This window comes from Melospiza georgiana, chromosome 3, assembly GCF_028018845.1.
Source record: "Melospiza georgiana isolate bMelGeo1 chromosome 3, bMelGeo1.pri, whole genome shotgun sequence".
In the NCBI taxonomy this organism is placed as follows: Eukaryota; Metazoa; Chordata; class Aves; order Passeriformes; family Passerellidae; genus Melospiza; species Melospiza georgiana.
In genome coordinates, this window is record NC_080432.1 from 42,638,965 (window position 1) to 42,660,774 (window position 21,810).

The 21,810-nt window shown below is 39.2% G+C and overlaps 1 protein-coding gene across 2 annotated transcripts in view; it reads right to left on the reverse strand.

Annotated features, from left to right (window-relative positions):
* Nucleotides 1-21,810, reverse strand: part of DAAM2 (dishevelled associated activator of morphogenesis 2) — a 172,989-nt gene that overhangs the window by 62,352 nt on the left and 88,827 nt on the right. For both annotated transcript variants that reach the window (XM_058020231.1, XM_058020230.1), the window contains exons 4-5: nucleotides 12,674-12,748; nucleotides 6,281-6,375 (exon numbers count right to left, since the gene is read on the reverse strand). In XM_058020231.1, coding sequence (XP_057876214.1) covers nucleotides 6,281-6,375; nucleotides 12,674-12,748 — 170 coding nt within the window. The remainder of the gene's footprint in view (nucleotides 1-6,280; nucleotides 6,376-12,673; nucleotides 12,749-21,810) is intronic.

Consider the following 21,810-nt stretch of genomic DNA (forward strand, 5'->3'; position numbering starts at 1 on the left):
AAAGAGAAAACACACAAAAAAAAAAAAAAAAGTAGGAAAAATAAGGAAAGCAGACCAAAGGCACTTTATTCAAAAGACACCATATTATTCAACTCCAGATCCTTAAAAGCTGGCTAGTTTTCAGCCTAAATTCACAGAACAATTCCCAGGTATTTAAGAAAAACAAAGCAAACAAACCAAGAGAGAAAACATTCCAGCTAATAATGGTGTGTTACATAGTTTCAGGGTAATTATATGCTATCATCTTACACTTCTGTTTGGTCTCTGTGTTCTTTGTTGCAGTTACCACCAAACACTGCTGTGGTTCACCTCAACAGCTGCTGCCTTTTCAAAGCTGAAGGGATTCTTTTGAATTGTTCCATCTTACATACGTGCTAATACACCCAACACACAGACTTGTCACCACACTTCTAGTTCTGAGTTCAGATTACCTTGAAAACCATTTTTAGGCTTAGCTCTAACTTTCAGCCAATGCTGCTTATAGGTTCCACCTCCAGGATCTGGGCACACTGACAAAGGGGAAGTCATTCCCACTCTGTCCATCAGCCATACTGCCTTCACACTCTAATCCCATGAGATATGTGTAGGAACATGTTATATTTAAAAGGGGCATGTTCTTCTGTAAATGGTAATGCTCCTCCTGCTTTTGTTGAAAACCAGGGTTAAAAATCCAGATGGGTCAATTTAGACCATGCAAACAGTCCGGTAGACAAATCACTAGAAAAGGATAGAATTAGATGAGCTAATTCAAACCAATCATTCTAGCAATATTTTGTTTGAAGTTCCTAGGATTAAAAATGGGGATTCAAAGACATGGAAAGGGCTGCAAATAATTTCCTTAGATTGCATTGTTTGCCTCCTCTAACATGTTGCTCAGGTAGGTACAGTTTTTGGAATGTCTGAATGCAAAACCATGTGCATCCCACTTGAATTTTCAGTCTACAAAAATGTACACCAGCAATGATTTGTCCATGGCCATGCTTTGAACAGCTTTCTATAGAAAGACACTTTGAGCAATTGAAAAGGTTGCTAACAATTGCCAACTGTGTAACAAATTAAAAGTACCAAAATTCTGTGTCATTGAGCTTCAACTCAGTCCCTCTTCTTCCCTAATGTACCATCTTTCTTTTTCTGTCCGTGAGATGCTGTTACTTATAATCAGTAATAATGGAAGTACCGTACTGAAAGACCAAATTTCACTGGTCTCCGTTCATGTCCTGGTACCAGCAAGAGAAACCCAAGCCATACTTCTGTTTCTCTGGATAACATGGATTCATCGCATGTATGGTCTTTTGATGGTTACACTCCACACCACAAAGGAATTTTCAGAGCCTACCTGAAAGTTACACTCACTATGCTGATAGATTTGTCAACTTTCAGTTTATATGAGCCAGTAATATGACCAAAAATATGGAAAAGCCTGGTGTATTCAACAAAGTTTTGGTCTGATGTTTGGCTTTTGTTCAAAACTTAATTTCAAAGTGACTATCAGAGTAAGGGCACACACAGGAACATGTGCACACCAAAATGAAAACATGATTAAACTGAACCCTGCTAAGACAATCTGCCAAATTTGCAAGGTCTGATTGCACATTCTGTGGATGCATCATTTTGTCTACCCTAACAAGTCATAGGAGCAAAAGACCCTCTCTCTCCAGGCTTGAGAGCAGCATTGACATTGTGCACCAGGAAGTCAGCCAAAGCAGCTTGTTATTCAAACTGATGACAGAAAGATTCAGATTTAGTTAAGTTTCTGCAATGCATTTAGCTGCTAGCTTTAAAAAGAAGACTGAAACAAGTGCATTCACACCTAAAAGAGTTGCCGCAAAGGATTTATTTGAAAAAAAAATAAGTACAAACTCAGCATGTTACTTATCAAGGATGCAAATGAATTCTGATCAATTCCCTGGGCCTATAAAGAGTGGAGTTACTGTTGTCTCTACTACTACTTTAAATTGTCCCCCCTACCTTCAAGTCCCATTCTATACTTTATCTGTTCCCTGTGTCTTTTGGGGGTTGGGGGAAAAGCACAATTGTTTTTCCCTGTTTTTTTTAGCTTCCAGGGCTGATGGAAGACTTAAGATGAATATGTTTCTGAAGTTACAGAGCAATACTGATGGAAACATCCCAAGAAGCAGCAGAGGAAAGGGTCCCTTAAATCCACTTTGGGATAGAACACACAATCTTATGACAAGACAAGCAAGGCACCACGATTTTCATGTATTTTCGCCTGCTCTGATGACCATGTGAAAAAAAAATGGTAAATGCACAAAAGTCACATTGTCCCAATAAAGTACAAACTCTCACTAAACTCACTGGCAGTGCAATTTTTCTAGGACTGTTAGGATGAGGTCATTGCAAGAAGAAGGCATGTGCTGGAAAGCGGTGTGTGTGACAAAACTTGATTAATGACATAATTTAAAACAATGTTGGGACTTTCCTGTACTATTCCTAGCCCAGAGAGCAAACAGTGAGTCGTGTTACTCAATAGCAAGAAAGTACCCTTCTATTTCAGCTGCAACCAGAAGCAAGAATCAAATTATGATTTTCATCTCCCTTTTACAAACACTTAGTTCCTTATTCTCCAGAAAAGCCAGAAACCATGCTGGCGGAGGCAAAGAAATGGCAAAGCAGTTCCTGGCCCAACAGACACACTCAGTATGAGGATTTGTTTGGTGTGGGGAGGTGTGTGAGTAAATGTCTGTGGAAGGTAGAAAAAGAAGTGGGAGTTTAGCCGACAGCCTGAGAGCCACAATCCTCACAGAGTTGGTGTTGGTGCATCTGTCTGCCTCTATGCAGGTGTCTGTGTGTATGTGCAAAAGCAAAGTCAACTTATACAAGTCAAGAACCTTCTTGCACACAGTACACAGCACGTGTGTAACTAACTCCTGCCCTACCCAGCCTCTGTGCTGCAAAGTAAGGTCTTGTTCTAGACTGGGAGGTGTAAAGTTAAACATATACGCCAATGCATTCTGGCTAACACATTCAAATACTGAAATGTAAATAAAGCAGAGTGTGTTTTAATAGGTGCTAAACACACAAATTAAAGCCTAACCTCACCTCAGACTCTCACTTGACCAGTTTAGCACACTTTAAAAGGCAGGGCACCTCTTTGCCTTTCAAGTTTTAGAGAGTGCTGATCAGAATGAGCTAGCTAGCTCTAATAATAAACCTTTCATCCAAATACAGATGTGGTGGCCAAAGAGGAACTGACCCACTGATGGATTCCAAGTGTTGGGGGTACAGCTTCCCTGTAAGACCTGATGCAGCTCAGGAAAGACCAAAAGATCATATGCTGTGGGTGTGCAGAGAGCAGGATGTCCCCACCCTGTTAACAGGCAAGGCTGCACTTCCCTGCAGCATTAGCTTTTGAACCAGGGGGCACACATAATCCTGATAACTACTGAACTGCTGAAAATTCAGCATCATGGATTTTGCTTGCCAGTTGCATACATGATCCTCTTCAGAATGTACCTGGATGCAACACTGCTAAGTCAAACAAAAAATAGCAGGCGGTAAATCTGAATAAAACAAACAGAGAAATGCAGACAGTAAAAGGAATGAGTGATGACTCAGACTAAAGAAGGTATTTTTCAAGGGCTCCAAAAAAGCAATTTTTTTCCCAGTCCCTTTTAAATTTTTGCTTTTGCAGCACTTCTGAACCTCCATTTTGGGGCACTAAAATACCAAATGAAAAGCTCTTCTCCCACTGCTTCTGTCCAACAATTTGTCATCACAATTGTTTATAGTTCTGAGTTTTTACAAACCTGAGAGAAAATGTGTTTCTTTACAAGATGCAGATGTAGCATTTTTGTTCTCTGTGGCTGTGATCGTTCCCCTGCACTAAGACATAACCTGGCTTTATTATATTTGGGCAGCTTCTAGATATCAAACAAGGTACACTTGCTCAAAGGGGACCAGAAACTGCCCCAGGGATACTCCTATCCCATTTTCTACAAAGAGGATAGGAACTTGAGTTTGGATAGGTCTGCTTTATTTTTAACTGTTAAAACAGGTGGGTTGGAATAGAGGCAGAGCTTAGTAATTACTCTGCATTATCTACTAATAGAGTATCTACTAGTAGAGTAGAAGAGACACAGTTTACAGTAAAATAAAACAAAGACCAAATGCAAGTATTTTTCTTCTTTTGTTCCCTCTGGATCAGAGAATTCAAGCAGAGGAGCCTATTGATAAGCTGTCAGAGCCCCTGTGTAACCTGCTATCATAAAGGGATTCCAGACAGTTCTGGAATCCTGTGTGAATTTAGGTCTCTATTTTCTTCAGAGGCCTGATGAATTGAGGTGGCAAAGAAAACAGGATTTGATATCCAAATTAAACTAGAAAGACTAGTATTTTGAAGGCTGAGGTATCACACTGCTTATGAGAGGGATTTGATGGAGCTGAGGGCCTCTCTACTGCAACCTTTCCATCAAGAAGGAATTGGCTTGTTGATCAGGCACTGGCATGCAGCCCATTTGGCAGCTAACAAATTGAGTCGCTGGAAATTAGTTGAGACACAGGACTTAACTCAAAATTTGGCTTGGCTTAACTGTTTTTTTTTAAAAAAAGCCCCACAACCATTGCCAGCAATTGAGAAGACTTTATAGGGCAACCTATAGATGCTTCTACCAATGCTTGTGCTTGTCAGGGTTATTACAAACAGATGAAGCAACAGGCTGCTGTTAAGGGGATCCAGCAGATGCAATACAGGTTGGAGAAGAAAAATCTTGCAAGGATTTGAGCAAAAGAATTTGCTCAAATGCTCATTTGAATTTGTTCTTTCTTCTTCTCTATTGCATTGTCCTCAACAAGGAGTTTGGGCTGTCTATTCAAAATGACACAGCAGAACAACCAATAGTGGCCACCAAAGTGTTCCAGCTGGACAAAGCAAAGAGGCCTTGCTGCTGTGGCTACATTCAATGAAAGCTGTCACCTTCACAGAGCAATCATCAAACTAGCTCCACATTAACGTAACAGTTCTGTTATATAAAGTCTCAACTGCACAGCACTTTGGTTTAAAAGCCTGGAGAGAATTGGGAGTTTGACAGTTGCCTCAGTTTCCATTTTAACATAGAGTCCAGCTGCATTTTACTGTGTTCTCTGCTTCAGGACAGTGATATACAGCATCAAACAGTCACTCTTGACTTAGGTCTCAGGAAACAACTTCTCTGCTTCCACGTTAAAAGCATTCACTCTACCTACATGTAAAATTACCAAAGCCTGATAAATCTGTATGCTTGAAGAGCACCAGAATATGATTTTGTGCTCTCTTAAAACCCATCAGAACAGGAAATAAACAGGAGGTAAAAACTAGAGAAGCTGCATGCAGTCAATTTTTTAAAGATTATAAAAGGGAGAAGCACAATCAGCACATAGCTCTGCAAGAAGTCCCAAAAAATCTTCACTTCAAGTCAAAGTAACTGCAATGAAAATTCTTTGAGATTATTTTCTGGATTGCTTTTATTTATTTATTTCATTTGCTTGGTTAGGATACCCTCCCCAAAAGAGAACTGTATTTGGTTAGGCATTACTGAAGCTCTCTGAAACTATGACTTCAGCATGGTGTGGGTACAAAAGTATTTGGCCAATATAAAAATCATTCAGAATTTTTTGAGTGTTTCCTGAAATCTTATCAACTACAGTTATTGTTTCTCCCCACTGCTCTTCCAAGCGTTAAATTGAGAAGGTTTCTATGCTAGTTAGTTTGCTATTGTTCAGAGCTTTGTTCCCAGAAAAAGAAAGATGACCTTACCTTCAAAGACAGTACACAATAAAGTCTCTTTACATTTTTCTGTGCCACAGTTACAACACAGAATGAATGGGAAAAATGCCAAACCAGGTGATGTCAGATGGATTAGCTGCTTTGTACTAAACAGTTCACATTACTAAAGATAAGGGGAAGCTTAAATTCAAAGTTGAGAGTAGAGGCTGAGACTTTGCCCAAAGTGAATCAAATTACATGAGATGGGCAGGGGGCTGTGAAGACTAAAATCTGATCTTCACAGTCATTCCCTGTGTTTGCAAATATCTGCCACAGATTTTTCACAGTACATTTTGTCTTTTATTTTCCTGAAACTCTATGTTTCAGCATTAGTGTGAAATTAGCCTGCCAGCTAAGCAGGCCCAGACCAGGGACTGTAGGGCCCTCTGAGGATTGTCTGAAACCTCAGAGAGGCTTGTGTGAGGTGGGACAATGAGGTTTCTGTCCTTGCCACTGCTGGCAGTGTCACATGTGGCCATGTGGAGGCAGCGAATCGCGATGAAAGGCAAACAGCATTACCTCATGGGCTGCGTCCGCAGAGCTGTCTTCAAGTCTTCAACTATTTTATTTTTCATTTCTGTTTCTTCTTCATCGAAAGCATACAGAGTCTGCATCTGGTCACAAAAGAAGGTGGCGATTAGGAAAGCCTGAGCTGTGTGGAAGCTAAGAGACAGACCAGGAATTATGAAAAACAACTATCCTATCGACACATGCAGAGGTGCCCGCTGACCTCTCACCAGGAAAGCAGTGCTTCAGCTACAAAACTGAATCCAGATGAGGCTGCTCGTGTGGACTGGCAGCAGCGTATCACTTTGCCACACTGGCTAAACTAGGGTTCTCAGATTACCCCCCAAAAATCACAGTTGCCAGTATGCCCGCAGAAAACTGTACCTAATTTGGAACAGCAATCTGCTGTGGTGATCTATGGATGTGTGAGGCAAAGTTTGTAGGGAGAGGCAATATCTTTTATTAGAGTGACATGACTGGAGGGATTTGGGGTGGAGGGAAAAAAAAACCCAAACCAGACTTTTGTGTCAGGTTTCAAAGCATAAAAACTTCAAGTGACTAGAAAGCCTGCAAGTACCCTGAATTACCTTTTCTTTATATACATGTTTGACTTTTCTTCCCCATGCAAAGGTTAGCACCTGTTTTAAGATGCTGGTGTTCCCTGTACACTTTGCCCTTATTAATTAGGAACGTTTACTGGAAAAAGCTAGAGCACCATAAAAATCTCCATCCTTTTTTTTTTAACAAGTAAACTGAAACACATGAAGCCTAGATCTCCCTCCCCATATGCCGCTTGCAAATACTAGAGCTTGCAGTCAGCTGGAACTGAAGTTGCTGTGGGAGACTGTAAATTAAGGTAAGAGACAATGAGTAGAGTACACACAAAAAAAATACAATTCTCAAAGTCAGATAAAGCCCTTAAAAAAAGTGATATATCAGTGGAAAATTAGGGTTCCAGATCTACACTCAGCACCACTGCAACCTTGTCATGTGAGGCAAGACTCTGCAGTGCCCTTTGCATATATCACCCAGGCTCACAAGTCCCATGTGTGTCTTTTGAAAAAGTCAAGACTTAATGCTGGAAATTCTTAGCCTATAGCTCTGTCTTCTTAGTTGCTCAAGCTGTAAAATGAGAGGATAAATGACTCTCTTTTTGGCAGGACTTCTTGTGGATATCACTCAGTGGTATCTGGAAAGCAGCTCTGAACCCCTTCTCAAATGAATAACCCAATTAAACTAGTATCATCTATCAGGGATCTGATATTGTACCTCTCTGTGGTGGAATCTGAGTAGCTACAATTATGGCTCACCACAGCAAAATATTTCAGTCTTTATTTTACTGTTTAGCAAGCAGCAAAGAAAACCTTTGTCTCACCAGAACCTCCTTTAACCTTCTCCATCCTCGCCACCATCCCAAGGAACCTCAGTTTCCCTGGAAGGGCTCCCACTGCTCTTGCAAGGCACGTGATGCCAGCACGTGTCGGATGCCGAGGGTGGTCACTTGGCTGCACGCTGTTGCTGTCTTATGCAGAACAGCTGGCATGGGGAGATGTGTTTAACTCCAGGGCTCCTCTCTCTGATCCACGCTAAAGTCAAATTCACTCAGTCACAGAGCAAGCTATTTCCTGCCCTAATGCAATGACAGAGCGCTACTGATGGAAAATGAGCTGATGATGTTTTATCTTTTGCCAGCATCCCCCGACAGCCAGAAACATAAATTGAAATTCTTAAGCCAAGCCGTATATGATCCCCCTCTTCGAAAAATAAACAGAAATCCTGACCAGGCATTATGGATGGCAAAGTCCTCGGGTGTGATTTGGGGCTTGATTTGTATTTTCTTGGGTGACAGCCCATCTGGTCATCTTTCCTTTGGCCCATAAATGCTCCTTTGAAAAGGTGCCGTTCCTCCAATGGCTTAATTTCTCCTCTGAGCCATTTTGGGGGGAAAGCAAATGGATGGTAGGAAGGCACTCAACAGTACTTTGTTCAGAGTGAAAAAGGCCCATTTCCAAATGAAACAAATACAAATAATCCTGCCTTTACAACAGAGGGTGATTATGGAAAACCCCTTTTCTAAAGCTGCAGGCAGCCAAGAGCCCTTCATTTCTCACTCTTGTGAATGGCCAGGAATTCAAATCCTCATGCCCTCACTAAAGAAACTGGGTTTGCATTGTGAAATGGCTTTCTCAGCAAGAGTTATAAAAAACATAACTGTCCCTGGGAGACAGAGGGGAGGAAACTGTCATTATTGGAGTTTGGATTTCATTCACGTGGCTGACTGATGAATTGCTTTCCTGAAGAACAAACTGCACTCGAGGACTAACGTCTGCTGGGCTCAGGAGGCAGATAGTTACCATCAGTTAACCAAAATACTAGGAAGGGGAAGCAAAAAAGTGCCAGGTCCTTTACTGGCACTAAAAGATAGTTTATACATAGGGCCCTTTTCATAAGCATATTTAGTATATTTGAAGTTTTCCAGATCAAGTGTATCACCTTGGAAAGTACAGCATCTATTCACTTGATTTGCCAGTTAAAAAAATTCAAGATTTTGTGAAAGCAATCTTTTTTTGTGGAATTTTATATGTAAAACTTCAGGTAGCTTAAGAAATTATTTTGAAATTTTGGCTCCGCTTAAAAGGAAAAATTTTAGTTTTTTTAAAAGCATAGATTTTTCCCACACCTTATCCTAACGGCTAATCATTCCCCAAAACTACCAGGAAGGAAAATACACGATGACAGCATGTGGGGAAAAGAGAGAGAGGAAAAGAAAGAAAAGGCATAAACCATCAGCAACAATACACTCTATAACAGACCTAATTTTTCTTCATAGCCTCACATGTGTGAAATGAAAAAGGTAAGACACAAAAAGAATGAAGAGTGAAAAATCAACCTGGATGTTCTGACTTGCCATTATACTCAGTTGAAATTCAAGGTGCATATCTCTAACTACATTAAGGCTGAACTAAGAGAATAAATTATTATTAGAATAAATTTATTTGAAAAAATTATAAACAATAAACTATGAATGGATGTCATTAAAAAAAAACCCTGAACTTTCATGCAAGTAGAGTTTAAAGTAACATATATGTCATCCAACTTAGAGGAGAAAGTTATCATCCACCTGCTAAATTCTGCTGAAAGATTTATATATTTTTAACTTCCTGTGAAGCTGCTCTGCCTCAAATAAATGTTTTCTGAGTCAAGGAAAAGGTCCTGGTTACAGCTGTATTTATTAATCTTGACCCATCTCACAATCTCGACCGAGCGACCTCTCCAGAAAAGCTGAATTTTCAACTACTGCTCACCTGAAAGTCTCTCCGTGAAAATGCATCCACAGCCAAGATCATAAAAGCAACACAGTGCTGTAAGAATTTTTCCTCCCCAGGGAAGTGTGAGCTGTGTTTATTTGTGCTACCAAGTAGTGTCATGGGGCAAGGAGAGCAGGCAGAACACAGGGACATTTCTTTACATGGTATAATAACAGGGCAGCTGCTATATTTTTAAGAAAAGAAACTTCTGTGTTTTGATGAATCAGCAGATGACAATGACATTGATAATGGAAAGAGTCTTCTATTGTGGGCATGCACCCTGTCCCCCTCCCCAGTATCATTTATAGCACACAGAGATCAGGGGACTAGACAAATTTGGAGGCTTCGCTTTCTAAATTAAACATGATTAGCAGCTGTCCCTTTGTCTTAATGACTGGTCCAGAAGACAGTGTACCAACGTTCTACTGCCTTCCAGTCAGACTACCTGGAGTCTGGGTCAATGCCTCCACGTGCTGTGAATCACACACTAGTAAAGAGATACAGTTTTAGACATTTGCTCTTGTGAGAATCTGGCTTAAAATGTGTAAAAATCTGAGAAGTCATAGCAACAGAAACAATTATGGGAAGAAAACCGTACATAAAACACACGGTTTTTTGAACTGGATCAGGAATCTGTGACTTAAAGTGCTTCCTAACATAGTGGTCTAAGGTTACGAGTAGGGAACGTCAAACATGTCAGGAATCACCACATTGCTCTCAAACATAATCTGTGAAGGGCAGACACAGCAGGGCTTCTGAGAAAGTGATCCTTGAGCACAGGAGCCCTGGCCCACTGAAGTCCACAGAAAGATACCTAATGATATCAGCATGAAAAAGGTGCCATTTCCACTCATTCAGTGAGTAGGAGGAACATACTTGCCAAGCTAGTATATATTTTAAAAAGACTTCATAATTTAAAAAAAAAAGGACATAAAAAATGATGTGCAAGACAAATATGAAAAGATTCTAATGTGACAAATCCACAGGAGATGCAAAGATAAAATTTCCTTAAAAGCAGGATTTAAGGCATTTTAAACTAACACTTCTGTGATTATTACTACCACTTCAACTCCAATACTTCTTGCAATACTTCCAATTGAAATATTGCAATACCTGATAGTGCCCAAGAGACACAAACTGAAATACACTAGATATTGTCAGGAAGCAACATGAAACATGTTTTTCTTTCACAGTTTCAAAGTCAACTCCACTTGGAAGCAGTTTAAAAAAAATTTAAAAACCCCACTAAATTTAGAACTGAAATTATACGGTACCCAAAAATAACTGTTTGAAAGTTAGAAATCTCAGAGGTCTAAATAATAATGAACAGAACATGTCTTTTAAAGTGTGTTGGAGCCGGTTCTTAGCTGGATTACTCCAGTTTTCCGCTTATACAATTTCAGCAAAATCGAGTCAACTTGGTTTCACCTGCTGAAAAATGAAGGAACCAAATGGCAAATCAGAAGCAGGGGTTTTAACCCCAGTGTGTCTTCTCAACACCTCAAGCATAAGAGTGAATCACGAGTCTTGAAGCCAAATAAAAGATTATCAATCATTCAGGCATTGGCATCCAGGCATGCAAACAACATTACCAGGGCTGGTGTTTATTGGTGCTCTTAAAACACGTTTAAAATTAGAAACATAGGCCAAAATATAGTCTCATTCCATGGAGCTGTTCCAGATTTGTAACAGTGGTGTATACATATTCACTCCAAGTTTACATCAAGATCATTTAAAGACTAACCAAAAAGTCACTGAAATCAATGGAAAAACTTCAGTAGATTCAAGAGGCCTTGGATCAAATCCTACCAGAAGTATTTGGCTCAGTAACACTGCAAGGTTTCATACTCATTTTTTTCCCCCTTAATGGCCCTAGTAGAGTAAATTTGTTCAGTCAGGAAATCAAAGCAGAGTGTCATGCCAGTCACTAAAGCTCAATGTCTTTTCTAAAAATAAGTCCATATTCTTTCTATTCCCTTACTCTGCCCCATGAAAATACAGCACAAAGGAAGGTGATAGTTTTGTTTATTCATGACTCTCAGTAGAAAGCAGCTTTTCCTCTATCCTCTTAAGTGAGTTATTGTAGCTTGCAAATCTTAGGTTGTTTTACTTGGCAAGACATATTTTACCATGAGAAATACATCATTACTGCATATTTAGCATCCATTAAGACATTAGTTTTATGAAATTATTTCATAGCTCATGACAATAAAAAAGGCAAAGAGAAGTCTTTATTAATCTAAAATAAAAGCATAAGTAAGCAAGCAAGGTGTACTACCTAAGATGCTAGGAACAGAACTCTTATCGACATTTTTGCACAACCATCAACTACAGCCAAGTAGACACAGCACACGAGTAATTGGAGGAAAAAAATTGACTACAAATTCAGTAAAAAAATCAAATTTAAAAATGTAAAATCTATCAAATCAAAGGAGATCAGTGAACACTATATGCAAATGCTCTATTTCTGCTGGTGACCAGCTTAACTGGATGTTTCAGAGGAAGAGACACAGTATACAACTATTGAACAGGGACAATTAAAAAGGTTTTCCTCAAATACCTTCTTGGCTTGTATCTTACATCTAAGGTGTTACAGCCTTATGCTCTTTTAATTATGTGCTCTTATATTACTGGATATTATCTTATATAAACAACTACCTTTTCTTTAATTCTTCTACTAAACTAAGAACCCAAGTGTTATTTTGCAGATTGGTTACAAATCAACTTGAAACCATACAACAAAATAAAACTTCACCTATTTTTTAAATAGTTGCTTTTTGCCGATTCATCAAATATTCTCTTCAGTTTTCATTTCAGACCTGAAATGTTCAGTTTTCATTTTAGACCATAATTTGGTTGTTTTCAGTTCTCAGTATTGTAGAAATAATAAAAGGAAATATTTATAGTGCTTTCTAATATAGTGCTTTCTAATGCTAGAGCAGAGGTCTTTCTTAATCCTCACACTCTTCTTTTGGAAGCCCTATTTTAAACCAGTTATGCCTTTGGGCTAACATTCTTTTCCTTCAAGGACTTCTTCCTAAAGAAACACATCCCTGTGGTAGGAAATCTTCCCTGTTTAGCAGGCGAGGTAACTTACTGCTGCCATGGAATTGATGCGGTCAATGTAGTAGTCGGGCCAGCTGGTAGCAAGCTTATTGGGATCTTCTTGTTCCTGAAACAGAAAGTTAGGCAAGGTTACACAAGACAACTTTACAGGATGAAAGCCACTCAAGAACCACCTGGGATTCTTCATTGCTCTGCTCTTTATTGTGTTATCTCCCCTGTATTCTTGTACAATGCACATGGACGTGCGGCATTTATTACAAACATTTCTGAAAGTGTAAAGTCAGCACTGTCACCATGGTATGCCAGATAAAAAGAATCCCTTTCAGCTCAGATTACTGAACACAGAATAACAAAGTTTGATGGAGATACAGTTATCTTTGGCATCTAAGCAGCAAACCTCAGTCCCTTAAACATATTGTGTTTCCAAGTAGAAGGACAGCCCATTTACAGATAGCAGGTTTACATTTCGTATCTTTATTCTGACAGATCTTATAAATTATTTGGTCTCCCTACTGCTATAGTGATGGAGGAATTCACCAGCAAAGGGGTTTAACAACTGCTATAGGGAAAAAAAAATAGGAACCTGAAAAGAAGATAAAGACTGCATCATTTTGATGTAATAAATCAAAAGAGGTTCAGCCTGGACATTCCGAAGCACTGCTTTACCAAGAGGTTGTTCAGACACTGGAAAAGGCACCCTAGAGAGGTGGCTGATATCCCAGGACTGTTGATTATTTAAGAAGCGTTTGGACAATGTCCTTAACAACTTGCTTTAATTTGATCAGTCCTGAATTAGTCAGGCAGTTGTAGCAGGTGACTTGTCAGTTCCTCCAACTGAAATATTCTCTTCAATCCTGTCCTAATCCTACCATACCATGTAAAGCCAAGCAAAATCTCAGAACATCCAAAGGAGCACAAAAGCATCCCCTCAGTTACAGCAGGAGAAGTATTAATCCTTATCTCCTTACCTCCCAGGTAATCCACCTGAAATCATCTTCAGTAGGCTAATCTCAATGAACCTTCTAAAAGAAGACCTACACTGACTCAGGAACCAATTACTTTTGTTCCTTCACTGCTCAAAGGAAATGAGATTTCCTTCTAATGAATATATTTATTTCTACATAGGTGTAAATCACTGTTAACATGAGGATTGCTTTCCAAGAACCTCATGGCCCATTATAAACCAAGAGTAACTAATACTAACACTCCTAGCATATGGTAAGAGATTGAACCACTCGACTCATCCTAAGGATGACCAAAGGTGTATGAAGACTGTGGATCTTGCCAATCTTTTTTGTGTATGCAAGCTTACTCACACTAGAAAAGCTACCCTGGAAGACATACACAACAAAATTAAAACTGTAGGCCTATCAGAGTACCTCAGCTATTCGACCATTATTTGGTTTAGAGATGAGAAATAGCTCTAACACAGTTTTTGAGCCGCATTCAGAAAACACCTTGGAACCTGAGAATTTCCTGCCAGGGTACATACCAACACACAACAACAATTCTGCACAACTCAAAATCTTCTTATTTTGAATTAAAAACAAAGTCATGACCAAGATTTGGATCTTCCCCTCTCTTCCTTCCACTGGATTTTCAACATGTAAACCGAAGGAGCATCTCCATTCATGACACTGACAAAACAGCTTTGTCCTCATCTAGAGGAGGACTGCAGTGCAGACACATGTCAGGTCAGTGTCAGGTCACATAGCACAGGTCATAAGACTTTTTTAATCCCTTGCACCCAACTGAGCAGCTAAGAAGAGCAGAAGAATTAAACAAAGCATCACGCAGATGAATATTACTGTACCAAAAGTATGAAAGGCTGGCAAGGCAATAAATAGATACCAACTATATCAACAAATGCTATGCACACACCACGTACCACCTCATGATAATAGATGGTGCAATTAATAATAAGGTGATGTTTCTCACATTAATTGAGAAGTTCTGCTGATTTTCTCTATTTCCCTTTCCTGGCCACAATAAGCAGGAATCAGACAGACCCATATCTGTGTTAAATGTTTATGTCTGGAGCATTACAGAAATATGCAACTCCCTACCAACAGCCAGTTAAAATGGCCACACCTCATGTTTTTGGTAGACTGCCTTTTGCTGCCCTTTTCTGTGCAAAATAATGTCTAGTGGCAGTCACAACCCTGACAACAGTTTCACACATGGCAGACCTTAACCTCCCCGGCAAAAAATCAATATATGACCTTGACAATGGAAAAGTAAATTAAAACATACAATGGATAAATACAGCATTATTTTTATATGATAATCTAATCATCCTCAAAGAGAACAACAGGAATAGGGAGCTTATCTAGAAGTGTGAAGTCAGGTCAATCTGCAGGGAACCCGAATGAGCCACCCATCTGACATGCAGCAAGTGCTCATGTGACCTTCTGAAATGTTTCTCTGCAGAACATTATAAAAGTCCTAATGACAACTATAATAGTTTGCAGAGTACACCTGACAAGAACACTGTCAGAACAGTAAATACATATGTATTCTCTATATTTCTCCTGCCTCCATTCTGAATTCCAAATAAAGAAACAAACACACATAAATTAAGGAATGCCTGAACTCATCCTTTATATTCCAAAATAAGCTACAATATTTTTTCTCCTTAAGATTCTTTAGGAGAAAAAATAAGTATAAATGCTTGAATGCTACAACTAACATTTCTAGATGTCTTTGTTAAAGGCGCAGACTGAAAAGCATCAGGATAGATACACTAGAAAAAAAAATCAGGATTCTGAACAATTTCCTACCTGAACCCAAACCACTAGAAATCTCACAATCAGAACCAATGACAAGAAGATTCTGATACCCTAAATTATATTTGTATATATGATTAGCTTGACAATGAGGCAAGGTCTTGGATATATCCTGCTTTTGACCATTCTCCATTCATTACAAATTCATCTGAACTCTTAGTCTAAGTCTTATTTTTTGAATTAAAACTGGGAAAAAATTTGTTTCAGTAGAACACAATGTGTAATGTTTTTTCCTGAATTAAAGCCCAGACAGAAGATGTGCATTGCTGAGGTTAAAAAATTTTAACAGATACTCCACTAAACAATCTTCACTTTCTGAAGTTGTTTTGGTCTGGAAGCATATTAAGCAAAAGAGTCCATTCAGTCTCAGCAGTCTTGCACACTCCCTGCTCACACCAGAATTTTATGGTTGTCAATGTGTGGTTTACTTTGCTAGAATAAATGATAATGTGGATAAAACCTGGCGTTCTATTTCAATATGAAGTCCCAGAAAGCTATTTATACTTGAGTCTGTAGATTTTTTTTCCCACCCCATGCAGTCATTAGACTTATTTACAGAAATTTCCTGAGTGACATTTTTAACAGAGAGTCATGTTCACACCTGTAACATCAGAGCAATTGGGAAAAAAACCCCAAACAAACATTTAACTGCCTAAATTATGTGAGTTCTGTCCATGCTAAAAGTTGGTACACCATGCTTTCTGTCAAGAAGGGGAAGATGAATTGAAAATAAAAAGCATTTAAATCTGTGGTGTGGGGTGCAAAAAACAGGGTGCTGGGTTGCTCTTTTGTTGGCTTTTTTTTTTTTCCTTTTTTTTTAATATACTCAGAGAAAACCACAAGGCAACTTGAAGATAATGGCAGAACCTTTCCCTTGCTCCAGGAGCACAGAGAAGGGCAAAAAAGCCAACCAACAGAAAAAAAAAAAAAAGGAGCTTTAATATATAAAGCTGCATAGGTATCAAAAGCTGGAAACAATAACCCATCTGTATAAGTAAAAACATTAGCTGAAGGAATCTATTAAAGCAAAGCCTTCTTTTAGCTCCTTGAATAGTGTAAATATTACATTAAAAAACAGGCGTCAGCTTGTGCACTTTATAAGGGGCCATATCATTCTTCACTGAAGTAACAACCGTGTAACTGCTGTGAAAACAGGATCTTGATACTATACAAGCCTGCAATATAGCCAAGGCATTATATAGGCTTTGACACTAATTTGGACAGGCTCCATGACTTGGTGGAAAGTGGAACTTATGACTTCATCCCAACTAGGACTTAATGGAGTTCTGCAAATATTTGGACCATCTGAACCAATCAAAAATGAAAGAAAATAAAGCAAAGTGTGCCCAGCTCAGCTGATCCCAAAAGCCTTTTCTGCAAATCCTGGGAGACCTGATCCATTGGGTAAGCTGTTCTCTGAGACCAGACACTTCGACAGGAGGCCTTGTCAGTGGGACAAGCATTTGCCATCCAAAGACTGCCATAACATATTCAAGGAAGCATTGTAGACCACCGCCTTTGTTGCAAAACTTCCTAAAAAGAAGTGTCTAACACTAGTGTTACAAAGATCATGCAGAAATTCATCACTGAGCGGATCATGAAAATGAAAGACATTGTTTATATGGTGTTTTTCAAGATGACTTCAGTCTTTAAAGAAACAGCACAGGGAAAGCCTGTACAGTAACTGCCTGCATTGAAGCTCTTTTAGGGCAAGCACTGGGTTTCAGTTTCCAGTGATGACACATTGCTATTTAACTCTGCACCAATCCAGCTCCATAAATATTGAGCAGCTCTCCAGAGCATGTCCTGAAATTTTGAGCATCTCAAGGCATTACTAAATACATCCACAGAATTAGCAGCTTTGGAAGGCTTCTTTCCTACAGAAGGAGACAGAGAGGTATATATCCTGACATGACAATTAAAACTCATTGTCAGAGTTAGGAACACACTGGCACGCTCTGACACTAAACCCAGTACTCCTTTATTTCTACCATCATTTCTACCTGAGTAGATATGTCCTCATCAAGACCTAACAGGCAAACTATAACATAAAACTTCCTCCTTGAACAGATGCATCAAGAAATGCATCCTCTGTTACAGATGTCACAGGACAAGCATGGGTACTCTTGGTATGACGTCTATTCATTAGCAACATGGCTTCCTTCTCAATCCTGTCTCTTCTGTAGGGCAGACAGCTGACCTCTCTGTTTTGCACTGCTTAGAACAGGATGGGAATAAGCCACATGCCTGATGCTAGAAAATGTGGGTTTAAAACCTTTCTTGGACAGGAAGCCATGACACTGTTCACTGAGCTCCCTTCTTTATCAACAAAAACAATGTGCAACACAGATGAAGAATATAAAATGAGGCCACTGTGATATAAATTCCTGTCCAAGCTTGTTCACTGCATCATGTCCAGACGCTGCATGCTCAAGTTTATATCCGGGTCAGAAAGAAGTGCATTTCCTTGCAAAAGCCACAGTAAGGTTAGTGTGGTTCTTCCTCTCAACATCTTTCCAGTACATTACAGAGCTGAAAGATGAGTTATTTTACCTGGTTTGAAAGGTCAGCACCATCAAATACAGCTCAGAAAATATTAATAATGGAGTACAAGTCATTAAAAGAAACTTAGAAAATTTTGGAAAAACTAAAATTTATTTATTTTCACAGCACTGTAGCTGTTTGGTTCTTTTTTTCATATTTCCCATTGAAAAACAATGGTAACTGGAACCCTGATTACAAATTAATGCTTTTCTGGGGGGGCATTTGGATTTTTTTTTACTGACAGTTGACTGAAATTTTAACACGACTTACATCAATTAAGATGAAAGCTTTGCTGGATAAAGATTCTCAGTTTGTTGCTGAAGCCCTCTCACACTCTTCACAATAACAGCTTAGCTGCTAAAATGTTCATCTGAGACATGTGAGATTCAGACTCAGGTCCATGTTCTGTTTCAAAGTGAAGGATGTGACCCTCATTTTGCACATGAATATTTTGGCCCTTAAAGCAAGGCGGGGTTTTTGTTTGCTTCAAGGGTAGAAGATGGTTAATACTGGTTCTTCATTTCCCACAAGTGCAACTCTTTTCCCTTCAGTGATGCAAAGACTCGGCTCACCACAACATCTACTATTAGTGCTGAATCAGTCTTGCATCACTTTGCACTGCACACTGACAAAGGTCCTTCAAGAAATTAACATATTGGGTTTTTCAGTGTCTCTATCAGTGAGATCAGCAGAAATAGGGAACATGGGATGCAGACAATTGCACAGTGCCCAGTTACACAGGAAATCTGAATTACAGCCAAGAATCAATCCACATAAGCTGTACTGCACTCTCGTTCAAATCACTGTTCTCCCTTTTTTCATGTCTGACCTACTGACTTTCCTTCACTTTAAGAAGTTCAGCTTTCAAAGAAACATTTACTTTTTTATTAACACACTGTCCAATCTATTGGCTATGTGGCAGTTCAGAGCAGCCAAAATATCACAAATAAAAAGTGCTTTCATTAAAAGACACAAAATGTGTTTGATCTGCTGTGGGACAAAATGCTAATTCAGAAGTGGAGCTGAAATGCATGTAAGCTTTTCAGACAGTTTATGCCTCCAAAAAGCCAACCATGTCCCAAGAGATGCTAATTTTGAAACAGCACAGATCATAGGACTGAGCCATTCACTAGACAAATGCAGTCACTGCTCCGTTTCTCAGACTTCATGACTAGCATTTACACAAATAGTCTCAGAGTTTTGGGAAGGAAGCTATACCCAAGCCTTTTAAGCACAATTTACCAGATTCAGAAAAACAAACATTACTTCTCTCCCTGGAATTAAGCTATTGATGTGCAGATAATAACCCTTCTGCCACAAAAGCAGTCTACTGTGTAACTTATTACAAGAGAATATTCATTAATGACCAGTTGGAGCATGCAACTGAGGAGTTCTAATTGCCTCTCACAAAGGTCAGATATATCCATACATGCTTACAGTTCACTGTATTATGACACAGAGGTATTTTCTTTAACTGATCACAGGATGTTTTTTTTCTTTTTTTTGCTTCACTTAGCCTGAGCTCTGCCCTGTTGCCAGTAACTTGACAAACCTAATTACGACTTCTGATGCTGCTTATTAACAATTCTTTCAAAGAAATAATCAAAGGTTTCAGATTATTATTTAAATTACAAAATACCTAATACGGTCACATTGTGGAACTCACTGTCAAAACATAAAGTATAAAAGTAAAAAAGGGATACAACTATGAACAATGAAGATTCCTGCTTAGAAAGCATTTCCTAATACTGAAAGAAGCTTCAGTTCTGCAGAAATTCACCAGCCTTTAGAAATTAAAATGGATTATTAGTAAATTTTGAAAGATGGTCGGCTCTACCAGGGCTGTAAACTTTCCAGTCAAGTTAAATATATAATTTTTTTGAACTAATTATGCCATCTCTCACTTTTTTTTTCTTCCTGAGCACTCAAAGATACAGAATCTCCTGAAGTTTTACCTTATATATGACACATGATTGTAATTTCCAACCTCCTCTAAAACTCAAAGGCACTTCAAATCAATTATTGATAACAGTCGAAGGGTGATGAAGGCCATACTTTTATTTCTTGTCCTCTAGAAAACAGAGGACATCCATTGCATATACACACCAGGAGAGTTTCTCACAGAAAATAGACTAGAATGATAAAACTGGCAGGCAGAAAAGTGGTCAGTGCATTGCTTTGAGCCAAAGATAAGAATTAGTGTTGTTTGAAACCTCAGAATTCTCAACCACTGATTTTAATTTATATTTTAATGTAGTGTTTAAACCAAGATTAAGCTTACAATAAGCTTATCTGGCATAAGACTAACAATAGATTATTGATGGAGAGAGTCCTTTTTAATGAACTTTATATTTTAGTAGGACTGTATAGCATACATCCAGTTTTAAGAACCCCTCTTCTCTTTGCTCTTCTTTTGGTGTTTTATCATTCTCTTCAATACAGATGGATGTAAACTTGCTGCCAGCACTGATTGCAGCAGCCTCTTCTTATCACTTACAGATCATACGAGCCTGCTTGTCCCTCTTCAAACATATTCAGCCCTGCTATAGGATGGGAATCCCACTATCACCAGGCATTATTTTAGGGGTATTGTGTGTGAAGTGACCAGGGAGATAATCTCGCCCCTACATTTACAGAAATACCTAATTGTACAGCTGAGATTACTGAATTCTTCAGTGATCTCTGCCCTCAGGACAAAGCTTTCTTGCCAAATTGAAGTGCAATTATTGAAATGTATTATTGAAATGTAATATTAAATATTGTTTCACTGCTGAATGTTTAGCCTCTGCCATGGAAGTTGTTCTCTTGTTGAGTAAGTTCTCCTGACCCTGTTGCTGCATAAAGATCCTTCTGTAATATTACCTGAAGTCCATGTTAAATACCTTTTACGTGCTCTACTTTTCACACGTGTGATATTTTGTTGTTGATAAGTGTATAATCTAAACCATGAGTTGCCAAATAAGGGGATCCATGAATTCCCTGCACTTTCAATGAGCATATACCCAGGAGCCTACCTTTCCTCAGCCCATCCATTCCTATTGGATGTGAAGGAAAATGTCCACTAAGGAGGATCCTACCAGCCAGAAGATTGAGGCATGACCATTCTGCCCAGAAGGTGTTGAGAAGACAACAAAACGTTTCTCATGGACATGGCCTGCTCAGGGGGTGTGTGGCTGTGGATTTAGGCTGCACTCCTGAAGCACAGCTCTGTTCCACAAACCCGCAGCAAGCTTGAGGTCACATCCTGCATTATTGTGTGCCATCTGTGGCAGGTGAAGCCAAGCAGCAGTAGCAGGACATATTCTGTTGCTTTGTTAGCAACCCAACTCTGCATTGTCCCTTCTACTGTTTACTCTGTGTTTATACAGGTACTGTGTGTGCATTTCCATTAACCCCGTTCAGGTTACGGTCAACATTCCATGGACACACAAAGGGACTTTTCCTTACCCAACCAGATTACCTTGTCTCCTTTCTAACAGCACTGTTTTAAAATGCATTCCTACCACATTAGAATGTTGTCACTTGGACTGCCTCCTTCTTCACTTCCTTTCCTCCTCCTCCTGGCACTCTTTAGGCTATGTAAAAAGACACAGAAGAGGCCAGACTTTGTAACTGAGCCTCCCAGTTTATCTTTTTGTCCTACTGTTTATCTCCAACAAGCAATGGCTTCAAATCTTTTGTAAATAAAATGAAATCACCTACGATTCATGGCAAACAGCCGGCATGTTGTTTGGTGATGGGAATGAAATGTCACTTACTGTGCTCAGAGACACAGAACTACCCAGGACACACCTACACACAGCCAGCAGAGACATTTAGGACAAGTCCTTCTGAAAGC